Source organism: Ipomoea triloba, chromosome 9 (genome assembly GCF_003576645.1).
Source record: "Ipomoea triloba cultivar NCNSP0323 chromosome 9, ASM357664v1".
Classification (NCBI taxonomy): domain Eukaryota; kingdom Viridiplantae; phylum Streptophyta; class Magnoliopsida; order Solanales; family Convolvulaceae; genus Ipomoea; species Ipomoea triloba.
The window spans coordinates 9746396-9769411 of record NC_044924.1 but is presented as its reverse complement, the minus strand read 5'-3'; the positions used below and the strand labels follow the sequence as shown (position 1 = coordinate 9769411).

The window sequence follows — 23016 nt, the reverse complement described above, 5'->3', positions numbered from 1 at the left end:
ATAGGGTTTCTTCAATTATTCTGAAGAGGAAACATAATACTTAATACATTAATTATGAAATGATTGAATTGCTCTTGAGAAAATGACATTAGATGTCCAATTATAAAGGAAGGACCATAGGTGGCTAGAAACAAAAAGTAAGAGGACTAAAAGTGGTTGATTTAAAAGTTGAGGACTAAAAGTGGCAGTGACATCAAAGTCGGAGGACTAAAAGTGGTTGATTTAAAAGTTGAGGACTAACAGTGGTGGTGCCATCAAAGTCGAGGGACCTCCACTGGTATTTACTCTTATATATATTTTTGAAAAAAAAAACCAACAATTTGTTTGGCTTCCATGGCTTCTTCTTTCATGTCGATCTGAACGGAGAAGATCTTCTCCATTCAATTTAGATGGAGAAGTCATAGCTAGCTGCTCCGCCGTTCAAATTGGATAGAGACTGCCAAACATTTTATTTTTAATTTTTGAATGAGATGTGACGTTAAGTGGCATGCAAGTAAAATTGATTGGGCCACCTTTTAGCAACCTGTTAAATATGTGTGTTGGTCCCAAAAGAGTAGGATAAAAGTAGAGAGAGAGAGAGAGAGAGAGAAGGGGGGGGGGGGGGGGTTGAAACATAATTTAAAACGTGTGTAGTGATTGTGTAGCGTGTAGTTCACGTGTAACAGTGCATGCAAAAATAAATAAAGTAAAACAATAGAGAACACAACAATTATGGTGGTTTGAAGGAGTACGTAATCCTACTATTCCACTCAACTCTATTTCCATGAGGAATTCACTATATGCTTATATCTACTACCCTGGTACAAGATACAATGAATTAGTGATCTAGTGCATTGATCACAGAGCCAACACTAAACACACAACTCCAGTGCCTCCAACATTAACACCATGATTTCACAACTCCATGCTACTATCTTCTATCCACCCTCGATAGAGAAATCATTTGTTGAAAAGCAATATTTTTTCTTTCTTCCAACTTAGAGATTTCTGAATGAACAGTGTGTACTGTGTAGTGAGGCTCTTTTCTAGGTGAATATTTTTTTAAGCTCTTGAATTTCACTTGTTCTTTTTTTTTTTTTTTTTTAATTTCAATATTTCTCTCTTGTAGTTCTTTCGTATTTGATTCCAGCTTGCTTCTTCAAATCTTCATGCTTATATAGTTGCTTGAGATTTTTCTGTTGGAAAAAAGTAATATCAAATTTTAAATTTTGTCAGCAGATCTTGTAGCCTATAAAAGCTTTATGGACTTTTTCTCCCTTTACATGGTGTTTTGTTGGAGGGAATTACAATTCCATCCCAACTTAATTCCCACCTAATTACGAGGGCAATTTTCATGGAATTAGAATCCCATGTCCCCCAGGATTTTAATTCTGTGGATTTTAGGAAGGGAAAAAGATAATCTTGAGACAAAATTACCCCTCCCGTTTTAACCTAAAATTGATGTTTGACCTTCCCTTCTAGATTATAGTGTGTATTATTTTTTTACTACTGTCAACAGAGAACGCCGTTCCTAAGCAATAATCATTCTAGACCAATCTTAATCAAGTATGCTTTTTAAAAATTCTCAAGTATTTAAATTTGATATGTGTATATAGCGAATTTGTTTAAATTTTGAACAACAAAAATTTCATTATGTGCATTGATGGTGGGTGTGTTGTATAATATTCATTCTGTGTGCCGATCTATGCAACAGTGAATAACGTGAGTTGTGTGTTTGTTAACTTTGCTTATAATAGCGAATGAATTTTTTTTTTTATTTCTATGCAATAGTGATTGAAAATTTGCATTGTTTATAATAACAACAACAATGGACATTTTAAACTTTATACTACTTATTCCCTTTCAATTCCCATGTATACCAAACATTAGAATTGAAATTCCCAATAATTTTATTCCTACAAACCAAACACTGAAATTTAAATTCTCACTTTGTTCCCACATTATCCTTTTCCTTCCAAATTCCTTCCTTCTAACCAAACGCCTGGTTAATGTTGCGTGGAGAATTTGTCTTCCAGTAGGAGTATTCTTATTTAAAATTCCTGTTGTGAATTTCAACTCCTTAATAAATTCATGCAATTTTAATTTCTTAATTAGGGTTGTTATATTATATATTCACGCTAGTCCTTTTTCAAATTTGGAATTGGCTCTCAAAACTTAGCTCCATCCTTAGCTCTTTTAATAATAAACTAGCTTCATCCTTAACTCTCTCCATAATAAACTAGTTCTTAAACTTCACCTCATTCGAATTTATTCTGACCACACGATTACTTCATCTGCTTCCTTAATTTTTGTGCATGCAAACTTAGTTGCTCATTTAATTATATAATCTCTTATGCCTTTTGTTAATTTAATGCAACTTCATCAGCTGCTTAGAATCTATCCTATCTTTTATTAATTTATTACAACTTCACCTTTAGTTGCAATCTCACCTCTTTAATTAATTTGTGTAACCTCACCTCTTGTTGCAATGTCACCTCTTTAATTAATTTGTGCAACCTCACATCTTTAACTTCAGCTATTCCCAATATCTACTGCTTCAAATTTGCCTGCTTCAAATTCACCTCTTCAAATTTACTTCTTAACCTCAATTGTTTACTTGTTTTATTAATTTTTACAACCTCAGGTGTTCTTCAATCTTGCATGCTTCAAACCGTACCTGCTTCTTTGATTTTCTCATAAATCTCGTACAATATCAGTTGTTTCCAAATACGTCTTCGGCCAGTAATTTATTGATTTTCTTCATATCTTATTCTCTAAAATTTATTCTTTGTCTTCTTGATAATTCTTCAAAATTCAGGCAAAAAAATTTCAAACTAATAAAAAAAATAAGGGATTTAATTTTTCATTCTAAATACATTTTTGGCTCATCAAAATCTAATACATATTAGAATTCTTCTACACAAAGAAGCTCCTTTAATTTGTCACTTGAGCTATCTCTTTGTGTTCTAATACATTCATATATATATATATATATATATATATATATATATCTCAAAGTTTGAAAAATAAAATATATAAAGATAATGAGGAATTCGTTTTCCTGATTTTTTTTTTAAAAAGAGGGAAAATGAGGGTTTTAGCCCATTAATTATGGGGTTTTAGTCCATTAATTATGCCTAAATTGTAGACTAAGACATTCTCGTATACTCAACATTACAATAATTCAATAAACCCAACATTCACTTGAAATTATCAAATGTGAAAAGTTTTTTTTTTTTTTTAATAATTGGAAAAGTTTTACAAAATAACCAATTTGTCCTTTAATAATTTGACAAATCAAAATAAATTTTCAATGTTAACAAAATTTATAAGTAATGGATTGAAATAATCACTCTCAAATTTCAACATAATTTATAGATTGAGCCTACAATTTAGACATAATTAATCGACTAAAATCACTATTTTCCTTTATTCAATTAAAAGAAAACATAAAATTTTTAATTTTTCAATTGTTTGAGATGTAAATTTAGTCATTAAGTTCTTAATAAAGCAATAAATAGGGACCAAAATTTTCAAAATTTTTTTTTAAAAAAAAAAAACTTAAAATCTAAATAACTAAATGATTAAAAATACAGAACTACTCCGTAAAAGACTAAAATGACATTTTCTTTAAAAAAAAAACAATTAATATGCCCCTTTACTCGTGTAATAATGTAAACCTGGAGGGCTTCTATGAAAATTCACCATGACCATAAGACCATTCTTCAAATTATCCTACCGTTGGCACTTGGCAGACAAGATAACCGTTAAGAACAAACATTCTTAAAACCTACCACTTTGCATCTCTTTACTGTTTCCCCACCTTCATATTCGGGTGTGGAAACACTTCCTCACAAACTGAAACTCCACAATCACCCATCCAATGGGCTGCGTATCCTCCAAGCACGCCAGAAAGGATCTCGAGCGAGAATTCGCATTTGAAAATGGCGGCGGCGTTACCAACCACGTCGTATCGCTCACTTCAAGCACTTACGGAGTCCTCGAACTCGACGCCGAGCCGCAATGCGTCAAGAAATGCGTAATTGATGAAGTCAAGAAATCGTCGCCGCCACGCGAAGAGCCAGCCGAGGTGATCAACGCTTGGGAGCTCATGGAGGATCTTGATGAAACAGAGATTCTTCCCTGTTTGGTTCAATCCAAGAAAAGCCCTAAACCGCGTGCTGTTCTTGATCCTAGAAGAAGCCCTTTGAGGTTCTTGAACCAAAAGGGATCTCCGAAGAGGTTGAAAAGATTTGGAGGCAAAGAAAACAATGGCGGAAGAGCAGAGCCGAGCCCGAAAACGGGTCTGAATAATAATAAAGTTTATAATTTGAATGAGAGTCCATGGAAGCAGAGAATTCCCAAGAAGGGAAGTCCAGAAACGGCAAAATGTGACGGTCTAGGGCCTCTGTTTGACCCGGAGCTCATAGCTTATTTCGAGCAGGAGTTATCCGCCGAGGCAGAACTGAAGAAGAAAGCCTTATCATCACCGTGGCCAATAATTTCGAGAAAATCCAGGAATCCTTCCAACACTGCAGAGGCAATCCTCGAACAATTCGACAAAATCCGCCCGCCGGGCGGCGAAAACGCGGTAGTACTTTACATTACAACGTTGCGGGGCATAAGAAAAACATTCGAGGATTGCAACACGGTCCGGTCCATCCTCGAATCGCACCAGATTAGGACGTTAGAGCGCGACATATCGATGCATTCCGGGTTCAGGGAGGAGCTGAGAGGGCTAATGGGCACAACGGATGTGAGGGTGCCCGTAGTTTTCGTGAAAGGGCGGCTGATCGGCGGAGCTGACCAAGTTGTGAAGCTGGAGGAGGAGGGCAAATTGGGAATTGTACTCGCCGGAATCCCAAGGGCGGCGGCCGGTTGCGGCGGCTGCGGTGGGGTCCGCTTTGTGTTGTGCTTGGAGTGCCATGGGAGCTGTAAGGTGTGGGGTGAGGATGGAAATGGAAAGTGTGGAGAGTGTAATGAGAATGGATTGATTCAATGCCCCATTTGTTGTTAACTAATCAAGTTAATAACATAGGTTTGTTTAGTAAATTATGATTTTGGTTTGTGGATGAAAGAGAAGTAGAAAGGAGTGTGTGTTTTGTTGTACTTAGGATATATTATACGTCCATCATATGTTCATCTGTCAGAACAAGGAGAAAATTTGTCGTGTGTTTGGATTGGATTGGTTCTTTTGAAAATTTGACAGAGAGATATCGTCTGTACTTTGTGTTTCAGCAATACTTCTAGCATCCTTTATAAGTAGTTAGAGCATCTTTACCAATGGAGTTTTTTTACATTTATTGAGTAGTTTTTGTAAGTGTAATTAGAAATGAGAAAATGAGAGGAACGAGAAAAAAATAAAACAAAATTGATTTATAAAAAAAAAATAAATTAAAAGAAGTAGTTGTCAGGCGCGCCTCAACAGGCACAGCAGAGTTGATTTCTCTTCCACTGCACTGTACCAATCACCCTTATTTTACACGAGCTCCATTTTTCTTCTCTCTCTTTATTTTCTCTTTCTTCCACCCCACCTCTCACTATTCTAATATCTCCTAAATATCCATTGGTATGGATGCTCTTAGAGCATTTGATTGGAAGGAATTGAAAGAATTAGGAAAAAATGAATTGTAATTCAGTATGAAAATAATAATGTGGAAATAAAGTATGAATTCAAATCACATTATTTGGTAGGGAGGAATATAAAGAATGAAAAAGGAAAAGTGGTATAAAGATTAAAATGTCCTTGTATAATAATAAAAATAATAATAATAATAATAATAATAATAATAATCAAGGGTAAAAAGTCTTTTTTATCCCTTTTCCCTTTCATTTTTTGATTTAATTGCAATTCATATGGGGAGGGTATAAATTGCAATTCAACAAAATGAGGAAATTGCAATTCAGTCCAACTAAACACAGTAATTCGTGTGAGCAAAGAATTATTTTGTAATTGAATTGCAACTACATCCAACCAAATAACTCATTAGTTAACATAGAGTCAGCCCGCACGAATTTAGCTCACTGGTTTAGTAGGCACTATTTGAGAGAAGTGATCCAAATTCAAAACTCGACATTGTGTGCCCAAGTGGACAAATCTCTTTTGCACATCGACATTTGACCCTATTTGTTGAGTCATTGAATTACCGTAATTCTCTCATATGCACTTTAAGTCTTTAATAGCGACAAGACAATCCTAATCAAGTTATTAGACAATTACTTATTTACTACAAAGTACAAGATTATAAATTTGACACTTCATTATTTAATTTATTGATTTTTTGACAAATTTCACCCAAATCAGATCTTTAAATAGCAGACCAGTGATTACTGACTTTCCTATAAATCAACGCTTTAATGACCACTACTTTTAGTCAGAGAAAAAAAATAACGGATAGACAAACTACTAGTAGAGAATAACAAATACTTTGGACCCTGCTATATTTATGTTATCATCCATACATAGTTATGTTAATGATGAAACCTACCAGTACCCACCATACCTGTCCATGTTGAATTGAATTACCAATTATCCAAAGGACACTTGTAGAGGAAAACATGCTTCTTCGGTTTGAAAATTCCTTCAGTGCTGAGCAAACGTTTGGTGGAAAGACGGTTGGTTGTCTTTAGAAGAGATTTTCGTCAAATATTACTAGTGGTACCGAAAGGTACTAGACAATATATTGTTTCTGCAACAATTAATTTATCGTATCTTTGGAACGGTTGTAAAGTTTTGAGGTTGACAAAGAACCTTCGCTTAAATAGGAGTGATTCTAGTGTTGATATCAAACAACTTGAGGACTTTACAAATTGGATTGCAGCTGGCATAGGCGATGGAACAGTGGGTGGTCAAAATGATGGTTATGCTAAGGTTGATATCTCTGATGATATGTTATTATCCTGTAACCATAAACGAAGAGCAAACCACCATTACAATTTGAGACATCTTGAATAACTGTGTCATCCATTTGTTCATCAGTTAAAATTATATTGTTGCCATAGCTATACAATCATAATTCAACTCCTCAAACAACAATATGTTTTCAACCAATCCTGTAGCATCCAAGTTGGGGTTGGCATCGGAGGAGTTGGGTTATTGTTGATAGTGTGTTATTTGCAATTGGGTTACTATTGGTAGCATAGATGACAACGTCATTCAATGAGATTATGATGTAGGAAGTTACGAATTTTCCTTGATGTGTATACTGGATCTTAGTTGTACTATGAACTCTTGATCTTTCAAATGACTATTGATATTTTGCAGTCATAGTTTGTTCCATTACATGTCTCATGTGGAAGTATTGAATAAAACATTAATATTTATTATATTTGTATAGGTTCATGGGTAATACCTCTTGTTCTATTTTCATAACTTGTTTACTTGATAGTAACAACACTAACTCTGTAGATAGGTAGTTCGAATTGATGTTACAATGTGTTTCATCAATAATTTTCATATCCATTTTGCACATGTTGATTTTCACGTTCATATTTTTAGAATTAGTAAGATTGCGTGTAGTACTTGATTTGTGTGTGCGTGTGTATTTTTTTAAAATTTTTTTATTGAATTGATATTAACCTTCGAGTTAAATTGTTTTCCACTTTGTGCATACATTAAAAAAAATGACAACATCATATATACCAAGTATTTTTGTTCTGAAGGTTGATGCTAGCATGTAATCTAAGTAGGTTGAGTCTAGAAGATGAAACGAATTGTAAATTTATATTAGTTCTAATATATTTAGTGAATGCACAATAAATATTTTACATACAGGATAAATGAATGAATCAACGGTGACTATTTTGAAATTTCTTCATTTTCTAGGTTTGCCAAATTGATTGCAGCATTGTTGTAGTGTCTCGACATCTTTTCAATGCAAAGTGTGTTACAATGTTCTATTGCACTATATTGACAGTTTTAATAATGAGTTTTAAATGTATCTACGTAAGAAAATGATATATATATATATATATATATATATATATCAGCCAAGAACCTTGTAGTCCAGTGGCATCAAACCCTTCCCTTTATACGGGAGGTGGTGGGTTCGAGTCAAGAACCAACTTGAGAATGGGCCGCCCTAGCTAAAGCATGAGCTAGCTTGTTCGCTGATCTAGGTAAATAACTTAATAGACACCACTTCAAAGTGTCGGCGATAATCCCGGCATTCACTAATCACACATCCCGCATAAGAATAATCCGCCCGGCATTCACTAATCACACATCCCGCACACATCCCGCATAAGAATAATCCGATAAGGTACCATTGAATAGGTTGTAGATAGACTGACAATCCGAATAGACCAAAATTTTTGATATAATTAACATTTACATATTATTATTAACATAAAAGCATACTAGTCCTTTAAGTGTTCTGCTCGAGGTTCATTTGGTTCAATTATTATTGTTGAATTGAGTTACTGTGGATAAAGAAATCCTAATTTAAGGAATAAGATTAGACAAAATAGTACAAATTTGAACATTTTAAATATGATTTAGTTCAAAAATATTACAAGATAGTTTCCCGCTTCAATTTATTAGGTTATTTGAATACTCTCATTGTCGATAAATCCCAAGTAGTTAATATGATTGATTTCAAACTATTTTTTTTTTTTTTCATGGTATTAATAAAATACTTGGTAAATAAATATATAACATTACTTTGTATTATAATTGTTGGTTTTACTGTTGTGAGATAACCTTTCGATTAGCCAATACTACCGTAGAACTCTAGGAAAATAATGAATAGCACAAGAATAATTGGACAAGTAATTATGCTTGCGTTAAAATTAGAACTCTTAACAATATGACCCCAATGGGGTATTTATACAAGATTGATAGTTCTTGAATAGGAAATAAAGGGAGAAACTTAACAAATCGATCATTAGTCACTTGAGGGATTGCCGGATTGATCTATAAAAATTCGAGTCACCTTTATTTTTATTATTAATGGATTTATACGATAAAAGATCATATCTATAGCATTTTTGAAAATTATCTTTTTGATTTGATAATGAGTTAAGACCTTTTTTTTTCCCTCGTAATGACTTAATTGGCATTTTCCACATGAATTCCATTTAAATTTTTTTTTTTTGAGACCTACAATATCGATTCACCCTATTTTGCCATTTTTGTTTTTGTGACGTTAAGCTAGACCAGATAATCTGAGATAAATTGTATTTGATAATTCCCTCTTAACCAATTTTTCCATTGACTCGTTATAGATCGCTGAAGTTTCTTATGTATTACTTCAGACTGAAATATTCCTTGTGTTCGAAAGGAGCCTTTCATTTGAGTTTTAAGGATGAAAGATGTTTCATGATGTTGAAGAACATATCTTAATTTAGACAAGTTAACAATCCCTGTTTGTGATATTTTGTAAAATACATATACTTATGACAAGTTTAAGTTTTTATATTTGAAATAAAGTGAATTGTATTTTTAGTTTTTTTTTATTACTTATTTTTTTATTTGTTTCATTCTTGGAAATATATTATGCAATCAAATTTTTTGTCGATTCAACAAAGAGTTGCGTATTCGTTTGGCAAATATGAATAGTAGATAGTAAGTACTAATATCTAGTTCTAGAGTTAATTTTTTTTTCTCTTCGGTAATTCTTTCTATTTGATTTTTGATTGTACTTGTTCTATCAGTCATATCTTGCATTTTATTTTTTGTCAGTGAAGAATTTGTCCAATTTGAATTTTGAATTTTTTGAATTTGACTAAAAGATTCATTAATTATATGGTTGCTTATTCGAGAGTCTTTTTCTTTTTCTATTCCACTTATTTCTCTCGATCTAAATAATAAAATTGGTTTACCCTTAGAGAGGTCTTTTTCTATAAACGAAAAATTTTGGTTTGTTATTCTTGTTTCTTTTGAAACTTTTTAAAATAATTATATTATTATTATTTTTAAAACGCTTTCAACTGTAACCTTTTCATATTTTTCAATTTTTTTCTGAGTTACTTTAAAATGGGCTAAAAAAAGGGAGGTGTTTTTCGGGGAGAGCCAAAAGGTAGTTCTGTTTCCCTCAAACGCCATCACGAGAAGTTAGCAGTTTAGATGCGTGCCAAGGTTTCATATGGAAAGGATATACAATCTTGATCTGAATACCTTGTGTCAACCAATTTTTCAGAAATTTTGTTTCGGATAACGGATTACCAGTATAAGTGCACCTAATATGCTTTCCTCTATTCCATTCCTCAAAATCTTCAGACCATTCAGGAATTTGCAATAATAGCATACGTCCAAGATTTTTACCGATTATCAAAGAAGGTAATATAAGATTTTTTCTAAGACTTGATTGGGCTATTAAAATGCAACCCCTTAACATTTGGGTAATTTCAAAAGAATCCCATGTTTTCCCTATCTCTAATCGCTTTTTTTTTTCCTTTACTCGGTCATTTTTCTTTTTAGATTCTCTTTTTGGTTTTTCTTCTCTTTTTGTTTGTTCGTCTGTAGACTCTAAAATCCTGAACCTTTTTCCCGCCGATCAATTTCTAAAAATTCGGTTCAGTTGAATCAGACGGGGGATAGCAAAAGGAAAAAGTTTTTTCTTTTATCCTGTCAAAAAAAGGGGGGAAATGTGCATTTGCTTGAAACAGTCTCAATTACAATTTTACGCCTTTGAGGGTGCATAGAGCCTTTGATTAAACCGTGCTTAAAATCGGGTTGGTGTGCATAACGCATCAAAACAAACCCCTTCTCTTCATCTTCTTTAGCCTCTTCTTCTGGGGTTTTAGTCTTGGTTTCTTTATTCACAGTATCAATCTTTTTGCTAGCATTAGGCTTCGTTTCTTTATTCATAGTATCAGTCTCTTTGCTTAGTCTTGTTTTCTTTATCAACCGTATCAGTCTCTTTGCTAGCATTAGTCTTGGTTTCTTTATCAACAGTTTATAACAACTACACACCTTAAGTGATACAACCTTTAAGTGTGTCTGATTCACAATGCACCTTAAGTGATCACGGCTCAAATCAATGATTTTTTTTAAAAAGCACACGTCTGGAAGAAAGAAACATAAGCTAAAAACGGCGTACTTTAAGTGTTAAAATGATACACCTTAAGTATTAACATCGTGCACCTTTAGCATATAACAATGGTGCACCTTAAGTGATACAAAGACGCACCTTAAGTTTTGTTTAAAAGTTTTGTTCTTGAGGGTCTAAGCTAGGGGCCTGGTAGACCCCTCAGTTCAAAAGTTTTGTTCTTGAGGGTCTAATGGTCGTAGCTTTTAGGTACAAGCAAATACCCGGAGTATTCCGGGTTCATCGATCCACAGGGAAGCGGGGTATCAAGCACTAATTACTAATTAATTCACAAGAAGCTATTCCTACGTTAACAATGTGTATTTATCTATAATTATGAAAACAAAATAAATGAAGCAAGGCAAACGGATTTTTATATACAAGAGATTAAGAGTGGGATTTTTGGGGGTCAAAGTGTTTAATCACCTAGTGCCAATCTAAAGTGAAATAATCATTCGGGTTAAAACAAGTGTGGATGATTGCAATCAAAAAGGGAAAGATTACTCTCGTAATTCAAACCCAAAATAAGATAATTGAAATACTCACTCTCGTGAGCTATTCACAACATATAATCAAGAACAAACAATAGATGGAATACTCACTCTCGTGGGCTATTCACAATTGAAATACTCACTCTCCTGAGCTATTTACAATGAATCCCTTAATCAACATGTCCTCTCTCGAGGTACAAGAATCAAGTGCAATTGTGGGTGCTCTAATTCATAGACAAATTTAGCAATGAAACAAGTAATTAGCTAGAATTCTTAGCTACAAGCATCAAGAAATTAAGCCATAATTACAACACGAGTAATAAACCCAAATAGATATTTCATTCAAGCAATTTAAGAACTAGGCACATAGGTTCATAAACACTTTTCAATCCAAAAAATCCCAAAAGAAAGCTTAGCCTACCATGGCTAAAATAGATTCAACAAATACACAATACACAATAAAGCTTTAAAATAGAAAAGAGATGAAGAAATTCTCCCGAATGATGCCTCCAAGCTCTTCTCTTTGATATCTCTTCTCCAATTGATTTTTCATTTTGAGCTCCTTGAGAAGATGAGAGCTTCCTTTCCTTGCTCTCCTTTGTCCAAAATCCGCAGCCAAGCGTAGGGTTTGAAGAGGAAATGATGCTTTTATAGTGGGGTGGAGAAGGGGGCTAAAACAGACAATTTCGCGCAGAAAAAATCGCAGATCTCGGACTTCTCGATGCGTCGAGAGCTGAGCTTGCCAAAACAAAAAAATCATTCTGCCTCTTCTCGACGCGTCGAGAATCACCCTGCGCCGCAGGTCCGGCTTGCAGCCTTATTTTGACCATTTTCCGTTTCAAATCATGCTTTGAGGTTTTCATAAGAGTTGTATCACTTGAAGTTTTCTTTCCAATGGCTCAAGAATCACTTCATTTGGATATTCCTAGGCTGAGATATAGTCTAATTACCGAGGTATCGCCATATTTAGCTGGAATTACAACTTTGTGATCATTGAGTGAAAAGGAATGGGTGGACTAACCTTATTTGCTATCATTGAGTGAAAAGGAATGGGTGGACTAACCTTATTTGCTCACAATGAGTGAAAAGGAATGGGTGGACTAACCTTATTTGCTCACAAAAGTTCTCGTCCTTCTTGATCCATCAATTTGAAGGTATGTTATAACAAAAAGCAGTGTTATAACAAAAAGCTATATGCACATTTGAAGGTATGTTATCATTGAGTGAAAAGGAATGGGTGGACTAACCTTATTTGCTCACAAAAGTTCTTGTCCTTCTTGATCCATCAATTTAAACTGTGTGCAAGAGCAACATCCAATAGAAACACCATGCTCAAACTTGTCCTACTAAGGAACCACTTTAGTGTTGGTGGTAAAAATATCAAAAACTAAAAATATGTTAAGAAAATATACTTTTTAGTGTTCAACATTGATACGATGGCTATGAAAATGTCTTCCTAGTACTTAATAGTAATAACCAAAAAAAAAAAAAAGAGTTATCTTAAATGATTATGGCCCCTATGTATTGCCATGTATATGGACCCTGCAACAATATACAGATTCACACTTCAATGCATATGCATATAAAACATCACAATTTATCAAATTCACACAAGTATAGCTTTCTCTTTCTATTTACTATAAAGCAGCGTCATAACAAAAAGCTATATGCACATTTGAAGGTGTGTTATCATTGAGTGAAATGGAATGGGTGGACTAACCTTATTTGCTCACAAAAGTTCTCGTCCTTCTTGATCCATCAATTTGAAGGTATGTTATAACAAAAAGCAGCGTCATAACAAAAAGCTATATGCACATTTGAAGGTATGTTATCATTGAGTGAAAAGGAATGGGTGGACTAACCTTATTTGCTCACAAAAGTTCTCGTCCTTCTTGATCCATCAATTTAAACTGTGTGCAAGAGCAACATCCAATAGAAAGAGTCACCATGTTCAAACTTGTCCTACTAAAGAACCACTTTAGTGTTGGTGGTAATAATATCAAAAACTAAAAATATGATAAGAAAATATACTTTTGTTTTTAATTTGACAAAATCGAACCCATCCCTTCAATTTTGTCAAATTAAAATATACCAATAATTTCTTAGGATTGTCATGAAAGATTATTTCTTAATAATTTTAAAAAAAAAAAATCTATCATGTGAATCGTAACAATGTTAGATGCTTAAAATTGTAAGGGGTGTGGTACATTTTATAATCTAACAAAATTGAAGGATGGGTTCAATTTTGTCAAATTATATAATATACCACATCTCTCATAATTTTTAGTGTTCAACATTGTTACGATGGCTATGAAAGTGTCTTCCTAGTATTTAATACTAATAACTAAAAAAAAAAAGAGTTATCTTAAATGATGATGGCCCTATGTATTACCATGTGTAACCTGTATTAATGAGAAGGAACACATTACTGTCAAATTATAAATTATAACATTAAGAAAGATATGACTTATAGAACAAGTCTAACCTCTGCCAGTTTGTCAAAATTAAAGTATCAATTTAGGACTAAAGAATAATCAAGAACAAGTAAGCATTGAAATTCACCCAACAGACCTCCCTAAAAAATATTGACATTGATCTAGCCTATACAGTAAACACAGCCCTATACAATAATAATTTCAAAAACAGCCAACGATTAATAGAGCAATCAAACATAGAATCTGCCCCTATACAGTAAATATCATTAATGACAGAAGGTGATTTACCTCAACTTCCTTGTTTGACATTGATCTAGCCTATACAGTAAACACAACCCTATACAATAATAATTTCAAAAACAGCCAACGATTAATAGAGCAATCAAACATAGAATCTACCCCTATACAGTAAACACCATTAATGACAGAAGGTGATTTACCTCAACTTCCTTGTAGAACTTGTAAATGTCTTCTGCATACTCCACAACTGCCAACTCATTGTACACACCTCCAGCATCAATATCTTCAATCTTCTCCTTTGGTAATTTAACGTTCAGTCCATGGGCAGCCTATGCAAAAACAATAAAAGTCCAAAGAAAACTCTAATTATTCAATCAACAGAAATAAAGGGCAAAGAAATAATATTCTAATCAAGTTTAACAAGCCACTAAGTTAAATTCTAAATCCAAACCAGGAGGATTATTGGCCTTGATCTGCATTAAAGCATTGACGAAAGGCTTTGACAAAAGCTTGGACATGACAGGTTCAATGCAAAGATTAATGATCAAAAACTCAAACCCCATGGGCAGGTTTACTTGCATTTTCTTTGTGTTCAGAGGTTGAACCACAAATGAAGTAGAGTCCCCCATTACACTGTGCCGCAAAGCTTTGCATCAATGGAAGCCAGCATATGCAGACGGCTTGGTAGCCAGTCATTGGACATCTGCCAAAAAAATACCACACCTTCAATGGTCTGCTTTTCCATTAAAACATGAAACTTCTATTTTCGTTCCTTTAGTTTTCCATTTCTCTGGTTAGTAAATGCACACATACATTTTGGCTATCAATCGAGTAATTGCTATGTTGCTACAGCATAGTGCTTAATATAATGTACTATGAATGAAACTGTTGTTTATTTACCTATAGTCCATCACATATTCAAGTTGTAGTATTGTCTGCCTTCCATTCTTCTGGAGCCAAAAAAAATGAAAAGATAGTAGTTAAATGTCTATCAAAGCAAAAAACTAGTACACACTAGAGGAGTGCTAAAAAATGGCCTTAATAGGTGTAGAGTGAGTAGAGAGCGCCTCCATTGAACCCATCAGGGGATGTTTCCTTCACAATAACACAGGTACACCTTCCTATATCAGCAGGCAAAGGCCTACACAGCAATGACCTGAGGAAACAAAAAACACCAAATTTGTACATTTCCCACACATGCAGAAAACTTGTCAATCTAGCTACAAAAAGAAAGAATCTCCTGTACTACTGGTAGAGTAGGCCAAGAAGAAGCGGGGCGACCTCTGAAACAGAGAATGAGTCTCAATCAACCTTGCTTCGAGTAGTGAGAGTTGCAGTAAGTCTTTCTAGATGAATCTTCAGCTGCTGCCTTTCTGCGGAGGCTGTTCTTTTCCTTCACCTCTTCTTTAGTGTCAGGGCTGATTACAATCACAGCTTCAGGCTTGATTGGCTTCACAGTAGCTCTCTTCTGAGCAGGACGCTTTCTAGGCACCTCCATTTGCAGCATCAAATCCACATTCACAGAACCAATACATTTCTGCAGCAAATCAAGAGATTAAGGCAGGGGACAAGTTCTTTAGAACTTCAGATTTACAGCAACAAAGCATGATGATGGGGTGGGGGGCATGGCATACAATAATTAATAATGGATCCTAAGCATCATTTAACACTNAACAAACACCCAAAATAAAAGGTTTTTTAACACAGAATGTTTCTGAATTCTGATCTATAAGGACAAGAGTCTCTTATGAATTTTATCTTGATTACTCAAAATCAAATAAATTTACATCAAATTTGACTTCTAACAATCTTAGTTTTCATACATCAACTCAGAAACACAGTAGTAACTCATGAAAAGAAAGATTGAAAGAAACCCAATCAAGACACCAGTATGAAATAAATCAGACAAATTGAAAGAAACTCATTCCATTAGGTAACAAACACCCAAAATAAGAAGCTTTTTAACACAGAAAGTTTCTGATCTATAAGGACAAGAGTCCCTTATGAATTTTATCTTAAATTATTACTCCAAATCAAATAAATTTACATAAAATTTGACTTCTAACAATCTTAGTTTTCATACATCAACTCAGAAACACATTAGTAACGCATGAAAAGAAAGATTGAAAGAACCCCAAAAATCGGAAAGGCAAGAAACGAGTCCCCAGCCCTGGATTAGGTGAAACGAGTCCAAAAATCGAAAATCAAGACGCAGACATTTCTGGGTATCTGGCAGTCCCTCTCTCTCTGAGATCTTTCTCAATATGTAGGAACAAATGAACAAGCCCGATTAGATCCTCCTCCTTTCTCTGAGATCTTTCTCAATACGTAGAAACCCTCCTCCTCGTCCTCCTCTCTCTCAGATCTTTCTCAATTTGTAGAAACAAATGAACAAGCCGTTTAGAAAAGTTGAGATGGCGTCCCTTTTAAAGCTGTGAAATAGCACTTCAACGGTATGTTTTTGAAATCACAGCCATCTAAGTTGTTATAACATGGACCAGGGTCCACCTTGCAAGGTGGACCCTTGTCCTAAACTATTTTTTATTTTTTTTGAAGATTGTCATAACTATTTTTTGTTTTTGTTTCTTTTTTCTTTTTTCAAATGCCTTAATTTCCTTTCTTTATCATTAGTTTACTTTCTGATATTTTAAAATTTTTTTATACGTAATTTTAGTTTTCATTGAATTTTTTCATTTGTGATTTTGTACTTATATTTTTTTAAATAACTTTTAGAGGTCTTTTTTAAAAATATACCATTCTTTTACAATTTACATAGGTGTATTTTTTGAGTTTTTAGTCTTTTTTCCATTTATCAATTTAAATAGGTGTATTCTTTTATAATTTACATAGGTGTGGACCATAAATAAAAAGCACGGAGTACATTATTTGAATACTGAAAATACATTATTTTACATACTATCAAATAATGTATTTTTAATATATTAAAAATGTATATTGTATTCCTAGTTCATAACAAATTGTGCCCCCATTTATGGTGTGTGGTTGTAGGCTTTTAAAATTTATTGAATACATTTGTGTGTTTTATCATTTTTTAAGTGTTATTTCTACATTGTAAAAATGATTTTCTGCATCATTTTTACTTCTTTTTTTCTTTTTTACATTTTGATTTTTTTTATGCTTGTTTATTTACCTGGTGTGTTCTTCTTCTTCTTTTTTTAACATTCTTTCTACGTACATTTTTATACGTAATTTTAATTTGAAATATTTATTTTTATTTCTTTATGAGTACTTTGTGTGTCATGTATTTCGTGTGTATTTCACTGGTGGATTTAAAAAATTAATCTCTTGATTTGACTTGGGTTACAAGTGATTTTGGTTGTATTGACTGCATCTTTTGGCGTATATACAATATATGCACCACTTCTAGCTGAGAAAATATGCAATTCGGCACCCTGCATCTTGGTTGTAATGTCATATTTTCTTTATGGGATTTCTTATAATTTTTAATTTTGGCTATTTGTATAATTGTACGTGTTTAATAAAATTGTTAATATAATTTCAAATATATATAAAATTTATCTATGTATGACATATAAAATGGGATAAATGGATGACAAAAATAAATGTGACGTCTTTATAGTTTGTATGTATAAATATTTTAATTATCATCATTTGTTTGTTAATGGTCTAGTATCTTTTTTAATACCAACAATAATATAATTATAATTATATCTCTACAAAAAAAAACACAAAAATGACTACAAGCCCGATTAGATCCTCCTCATCTCTCTGAGATCTTTCTCAATATGTAGAAACCCTCTTCCTCGTACTCCTCTCCTTGAGATCTTTCTCAATATGTAGGAACAAATGAACAAGCCCGATTAGATCCTCCTCCTTTCTCTGAGATCTTTCTCAATACGTAGAAACCCTCCTCCTCGTCCTCCTCTCTCTCAGATCTTTCTCAATTTGTAGAAACAAATGAACAAGCCGTTTAGAAAAGTTGAGATGGCGTCCCTTTTAAAGCTGTGAAATAGCACTTCAACAGTATGTTTTTGAAATCACAGCCATCTAAGTTGTTATAACATGGACCAGGGTCCACCTTGCAAGGTGGACCCTTGTCCTAAACTATTTTTTTTTTTTTTTGAAGATTGTCATAACTATTTTTTGTTTTTGTTTCTTTTTTCTTTTTTCAAATGCCTTAATTTCCTTTCTTTATCATTAGTTTACTTTCTGATATTTTAAAATTTTTTTATACGTAATTTTAGTTTTCATTGAATTTTTTCATTTGTGATTTTGTACTTATATTTTTTTAAATAACTTTTAGAGGTCTTTTTTAAAAATATACCATTCTTTTACAATTTACATAGGTGTATTTTTTGAGTTTTTAGTCTTTTTTCCATTTATCAATTTAAATAGGTGTATTCTTTTATAATTTACATAGGTGTGGACCATAAATAAAAAGCACGGAGTACATTATTTATGTATTTAAAGTACATTATTTGATTACTGAAAGTACATTATTTTACATACTATCAAATAATGTATTTTTAATATATTAAAAATGTATATTGTATTCCTAGTTCATAACATATGGTGTGTGGTTGTAGGCTTTTAAAATTTATTGAATACATTTGTGTGTTTTATCATTTTTTAAGTGTTATTTTTACATTGTAAAATGATTTTCTGCATCATTTTTGCTTCTTTTTTTTTTTTGCATTTTGATTTTTTTTATGCTTGTTTATTTACCTGGTGTAATTTGTTATTTTTTACCGTTCTTCTTCTTCTTCTTTTTTAACATTCTTTCTACGTACATTTTTATACGTAATTTTAATTTGAAATATTTATTTTTAGTTTTATTTCTTTATGAGAACTTTTGTGTGTCATGTATTTCGTGTGTATTTAACTAGTGGATTTAAAAAATTAATCTCCTGATTTGACTTGGGTTACAAGTGTGATTTTGGTTGTATTGACCACATCTTTTGGCGTATATACAATATATGCGCCACTTTTAGGTGAGAAAATATGCAATTCGGCACCTGCATCTTGGTTGTATTGTCATATTTTTTTATGGGATTTCTTATAATTTTTAATTTTGGCTATTTGTATAATTGTACGTGTTTATTAAAATTGTTAATATAATTTAAAATATATATAAAATGTATCCATGTATGACATATAAAATGGGATAAATGGATGACAAAAATAAATGTGTGACATCTTTATAGTTTGTATGTATAAATATTTTAATTATCATCATTTGTTTGTTAATGGTCTAGTTTCTTTTTTAATACCAACAATAATATAATTATAATTATATCTCTACAAGAAAACACAAAAATGACTACAAAAATTTGTGTAGGTAAATTATTAAAAATCCTTATAATTACACATATGTTCATAACATTCATTGATGTATGGTTCTCTTTGTACTTAATATCTAAATTAGCATTGCATTGAATTTAGTAAATTATTGAATTTCAAATATGTTCAAGATGACTACCGACGGCAAATGAATATAGAGTAATATACTTAGGGTTAATACTTTTTAATAGGAATAAGGGTCAAATAGGTCATCCAACTACACACCAAATTGCAATTAGGCCACTGAACTAAAAACAATTATAATTTGATCCTTGAAGGCACCAAACCAAGGACACCATACTTATTACAGAACAAAGCACGTTGTAATTATTATTTTATTTTTACAATGACACAAGGAAGCAAATTGTCGTTCTAGAAGTAAATGAGTATTATGTGTGTTTATCTTAGGTGCAAAATTTGTTGAACATGTATAGACCTTCAATGGAGTATGGTTATGATAGTTTTACTCTTATGAGGTTGAAAATTTTTAAGGAGATGATAATAATTAGTAACGTTCGAGCTGAAAAATTTTACAGTGTTGATAGCGTTGCAAAATGAATCAATTATAAAGAAGTTGGCAAGCAGCTGATAGGAAGTGCTTCTTAAATATGAGAGAGGTTAAACTATGGGTCGATAATGCAAACATGGCACAACATGAAAAAAGCACAAAGGCTGAAAACATCAACACACATCCTCTTTCTATTAAAGAGTAATTTTCTTATATGATGAAGAACTCATTGAGTGTATCAAATAGTTTAGGCAAGTGTACTCCCAAGCAATGACATTAAGGAAGCCATCTCAAACTGCAAGAAGGGAATTCTAAAGCAATAATCCTATGCAGAAACCATACAGGGGTTACTATTTGATGAAATTAGGAAAATGATAAATAGCCTCTTAAGTCACTTAGCCAGAAATCCTTCTGCACAAAGAAAGTCATAGATGAATACTTTAATAGGAATAAGAAGGAAAGATCTTTTGTAAATCTATAATACTGATCGATTATCAACATGTTTTGTATTCAATTCTTGTGTTTTTATTATCGGAATGCGCATAATTTAATCAGTCAAATCTCACAATCAATTAGAGGAGTGCAATCGTTTGATATAAATTGGAGTAAAACTCTACATGTGATCAGATGTTGGTGTAATTACTTCTATTGAGTTAACATTTTTAGATTGTATATGAATATGTCATATTGTTTAACTACAATAACCTTGTATATGAATATGTCATATTGTTTAACTATATTCTAAGCTCTTACGAGTAAAGAAAATATCATTTTCTCAAAGAATTCAAAATTTTAAAATTCATTCAACTCTTATTCTAATAGGAAAAAAAGTACTTTACATGCGTTCATAAAATTTAACTCTTCCGGTACACATAGAAGTACGTACTCTACATATTTAACTCATTTGATACATAGAAAAGTACTTTAATTAGATGTTTGGATGTTGATAAGTGTCAAATTAAAATGTTATGTTTTGTGGGGTACTTTGATGGCATTTTGTGCTTAAATTGTAGTCCTTTGAGCTTATTATATGCTTAGAATAAATTAATTTGCTTAAAGTTAAGAATAAGGACTTATTGTGGTGCATTTGTGCATTTTAAGAAAATAAGGGTTTTTTTGGTGATGTTTCAGTATTATTTTATCATATCTCAACCTAGGAATGTCAAAATGGGGTGATTCAAGTTGCATTGGAACGACAACTCAAAGGGCTACAACTTTTGTAGAGATCACAAAGTCTAATTAAGACATCTTTAGGGTCAAAAGTACAAGGAAGAGTACGCTCATACTCTCGTATTGCACTCAGCTCGTATAGTACTTACACTAGCAGAATGTGGTACGAGGGGATGTATGCATGTACCGAGTTTGTCACTCCACCAATTACTGCATGATAAAGCTCGTGGTGCGCACTGGTAAAACGTTGTACGCAAGCGGATATGCGCATACGGGGCTCGTACGCGGAGGCGAAAATCAGCAAAATGAAAATTTGAAGGCTTTAAAGGTTTAAGGGACGAAGTTAGAGAGTGAGAGGTAGTTTTTAGATCATTTTCTCATATTGAAATTGTGCTTTTAGAGAGAATCCCTCTAGGGTTCTTAGGACAAATTGACAATTTGCTCCAAGGATCCTATGGGGATTCAATCATCATTGTTGCAAGACTACTTGGATTGAAGATGGCAATCAATCTAAGTGTTTCACTTTAATTGCAATTTACTTTCTTTAATTGATTCCATAATGTGCTTTAATGCTAGTTATGCATATGTGACGATGCGTGCCTAGATCCTTAGGGAATTAGATTAGGCTTACTTGTGAGGATGCATGAATGATTTGAATTGTGATTAGGAAGTGCCTTGATTCCTGATGGAAGTGGATTTTGTAGAAACTCTTGTACGGTGATGGCCACATCATGCAAATGACCTTGAGTTGTTAATTATAAACTATTTAATACTTTAATAGTTAGTACTAAAATATTAAATATAACCTAAAAAACATCTAGAATTATAAATTGTATAAAGATCTAAAGAATCAAAACTCAACACAAAGTCACAACTCCCAAAATATCAATATTAGAGTATCTAATTTTGAATCTTTTAATTACAAATTTTAATTTGGAGTTGCGACCGATTTGAACAATTTAGAGTTATTTCACTAAAATCGGCGTCGGTTTGAGCGAAATAACTATTTAAAAAAACATGGAAAAATAGCTAATTGGCAGCCTAAAAACTCGCCTAGGCCGCCTAGTCCGCTGCGACCTAGTCGGCACCTAGGCGGCCGGCCACTACCTAGCGCTTAATTAGAACATAATTAAAGAAAATTAAACATACACATAATTACGGATACAATTAAATGAAATTAAACATACACATATTATCCCTCCAGCCGACAGCCAAAAGATTAACTCTCGTCCCAACTGTCAGCACACTAAGTGGTAAGGGACTGGCCAAATGGTTTGTTCCAACCTCATGCTTAAGGGACAAGATGTTGAACCATCACGCTAACCATGTTGGTTTAATTGGTGATAAGTGCCTATTTGTCCATATTTTCACCCTATATATAAACCTATTTTGAGTGATAAATAATTTGATTTTATGCAAAATGTGCCTTAATTCAATTGTTTATATCTTTAGGTGCATAAATTGATGAATTGAAGGAAATGTATGTCTTTCGGGACATTTTTGGATGAATCTCAAGCCATAGGGGAGCCAAGGTGAAGCTAAGATGATGTCAAAAATACTTCCAAGGGAGCCAAAGAGTTGCACTTTCAATGGATTTGACCACATGAACAAAACAAAGGAAAAGTTGAGCAAGAGATTCCCCCAACCATGGCGACATTTTGGTAATCGGGTCATATCTCTTCCTAGGAATATCCAAATGAGATGATTCTTGAGCCATTGAAAAGAAGACTTAAAGGGCTACAACTCTTATCAAGACATCAAAGTGTAGATCAAAAGGAAAAATGGTCAAAAGATCAAAGAGTTGTAATTCCGACTAAATATGGCGACACCTCGGTGATTGG

The 23016-nt window shown here is 33.0% G+C and overlaps 1 protein-coding gene and 1 long non-coding RNA gene across 12 annotated transcripts; one reads left to right on the top strand and one right to left on the bottom strand.

The window, feature by feature from the left end:
• The first annotated feature begins 3762 nt into the window (after positions 1 to 3762).
• LOC116030132 (uncharacterized protein At3g28850-like) lies at positions 3763 to 5263 on the top strand. Its single transcript, XM_031272291.1, has one exon. The coding sequence runs from the start codon at positions 3863 to 3865 to the stop codon at positions 4994 to 4996; it is 1134 nt and encodes a 377-aa protein (XP_031128151.1). The 5' UTR covers positions 3763 to 3862; the 3' UTR covers positions 4997 to 5263.
• Positions 5264 to 12262: 6999 nt separating this feature from the next.
• Positions 12263 to 15830, bottom strand: LOC116030176. 11 transcript variants are annotated; one of them, XR_004100382.1, is made up of 9 exons: positions 15457 to 15830; positions 15076 to 15331; positions 14627 to 14878; positions 14376 to 14504; positions 14224 to 14272; positions 13221 to 13465; positions 12748 to 12846; positions 12606 to 12634; positions 12263 to 12430 (listed from the first exon to the last, which is right to left on the bottom strand). It is a non-coding gene; the product is annotated as an uncharacterized LOC116030176 (long non-coding RNA). The 11 variants fall into 11 exon arrangements; XR_004100387.1 differs by having other exon boundaries at positions 12606 to 12631; XR_004100385.1 differs by having other exon boundaries at positions 12748 to 12843.
• Positions 15831 to 23016: the final 7186 nt, after the last annotated feature.

What these genes read in the sequence shown, in the direction of transcription:
- LOC116030132 (XM_031272291.1), top strand. Translation starts at nt 3,863, where the DNA reads ATGGGCTGCGTATCCTCCAAGCACGCCAGAAAGGATCTCGAGCGAGAA.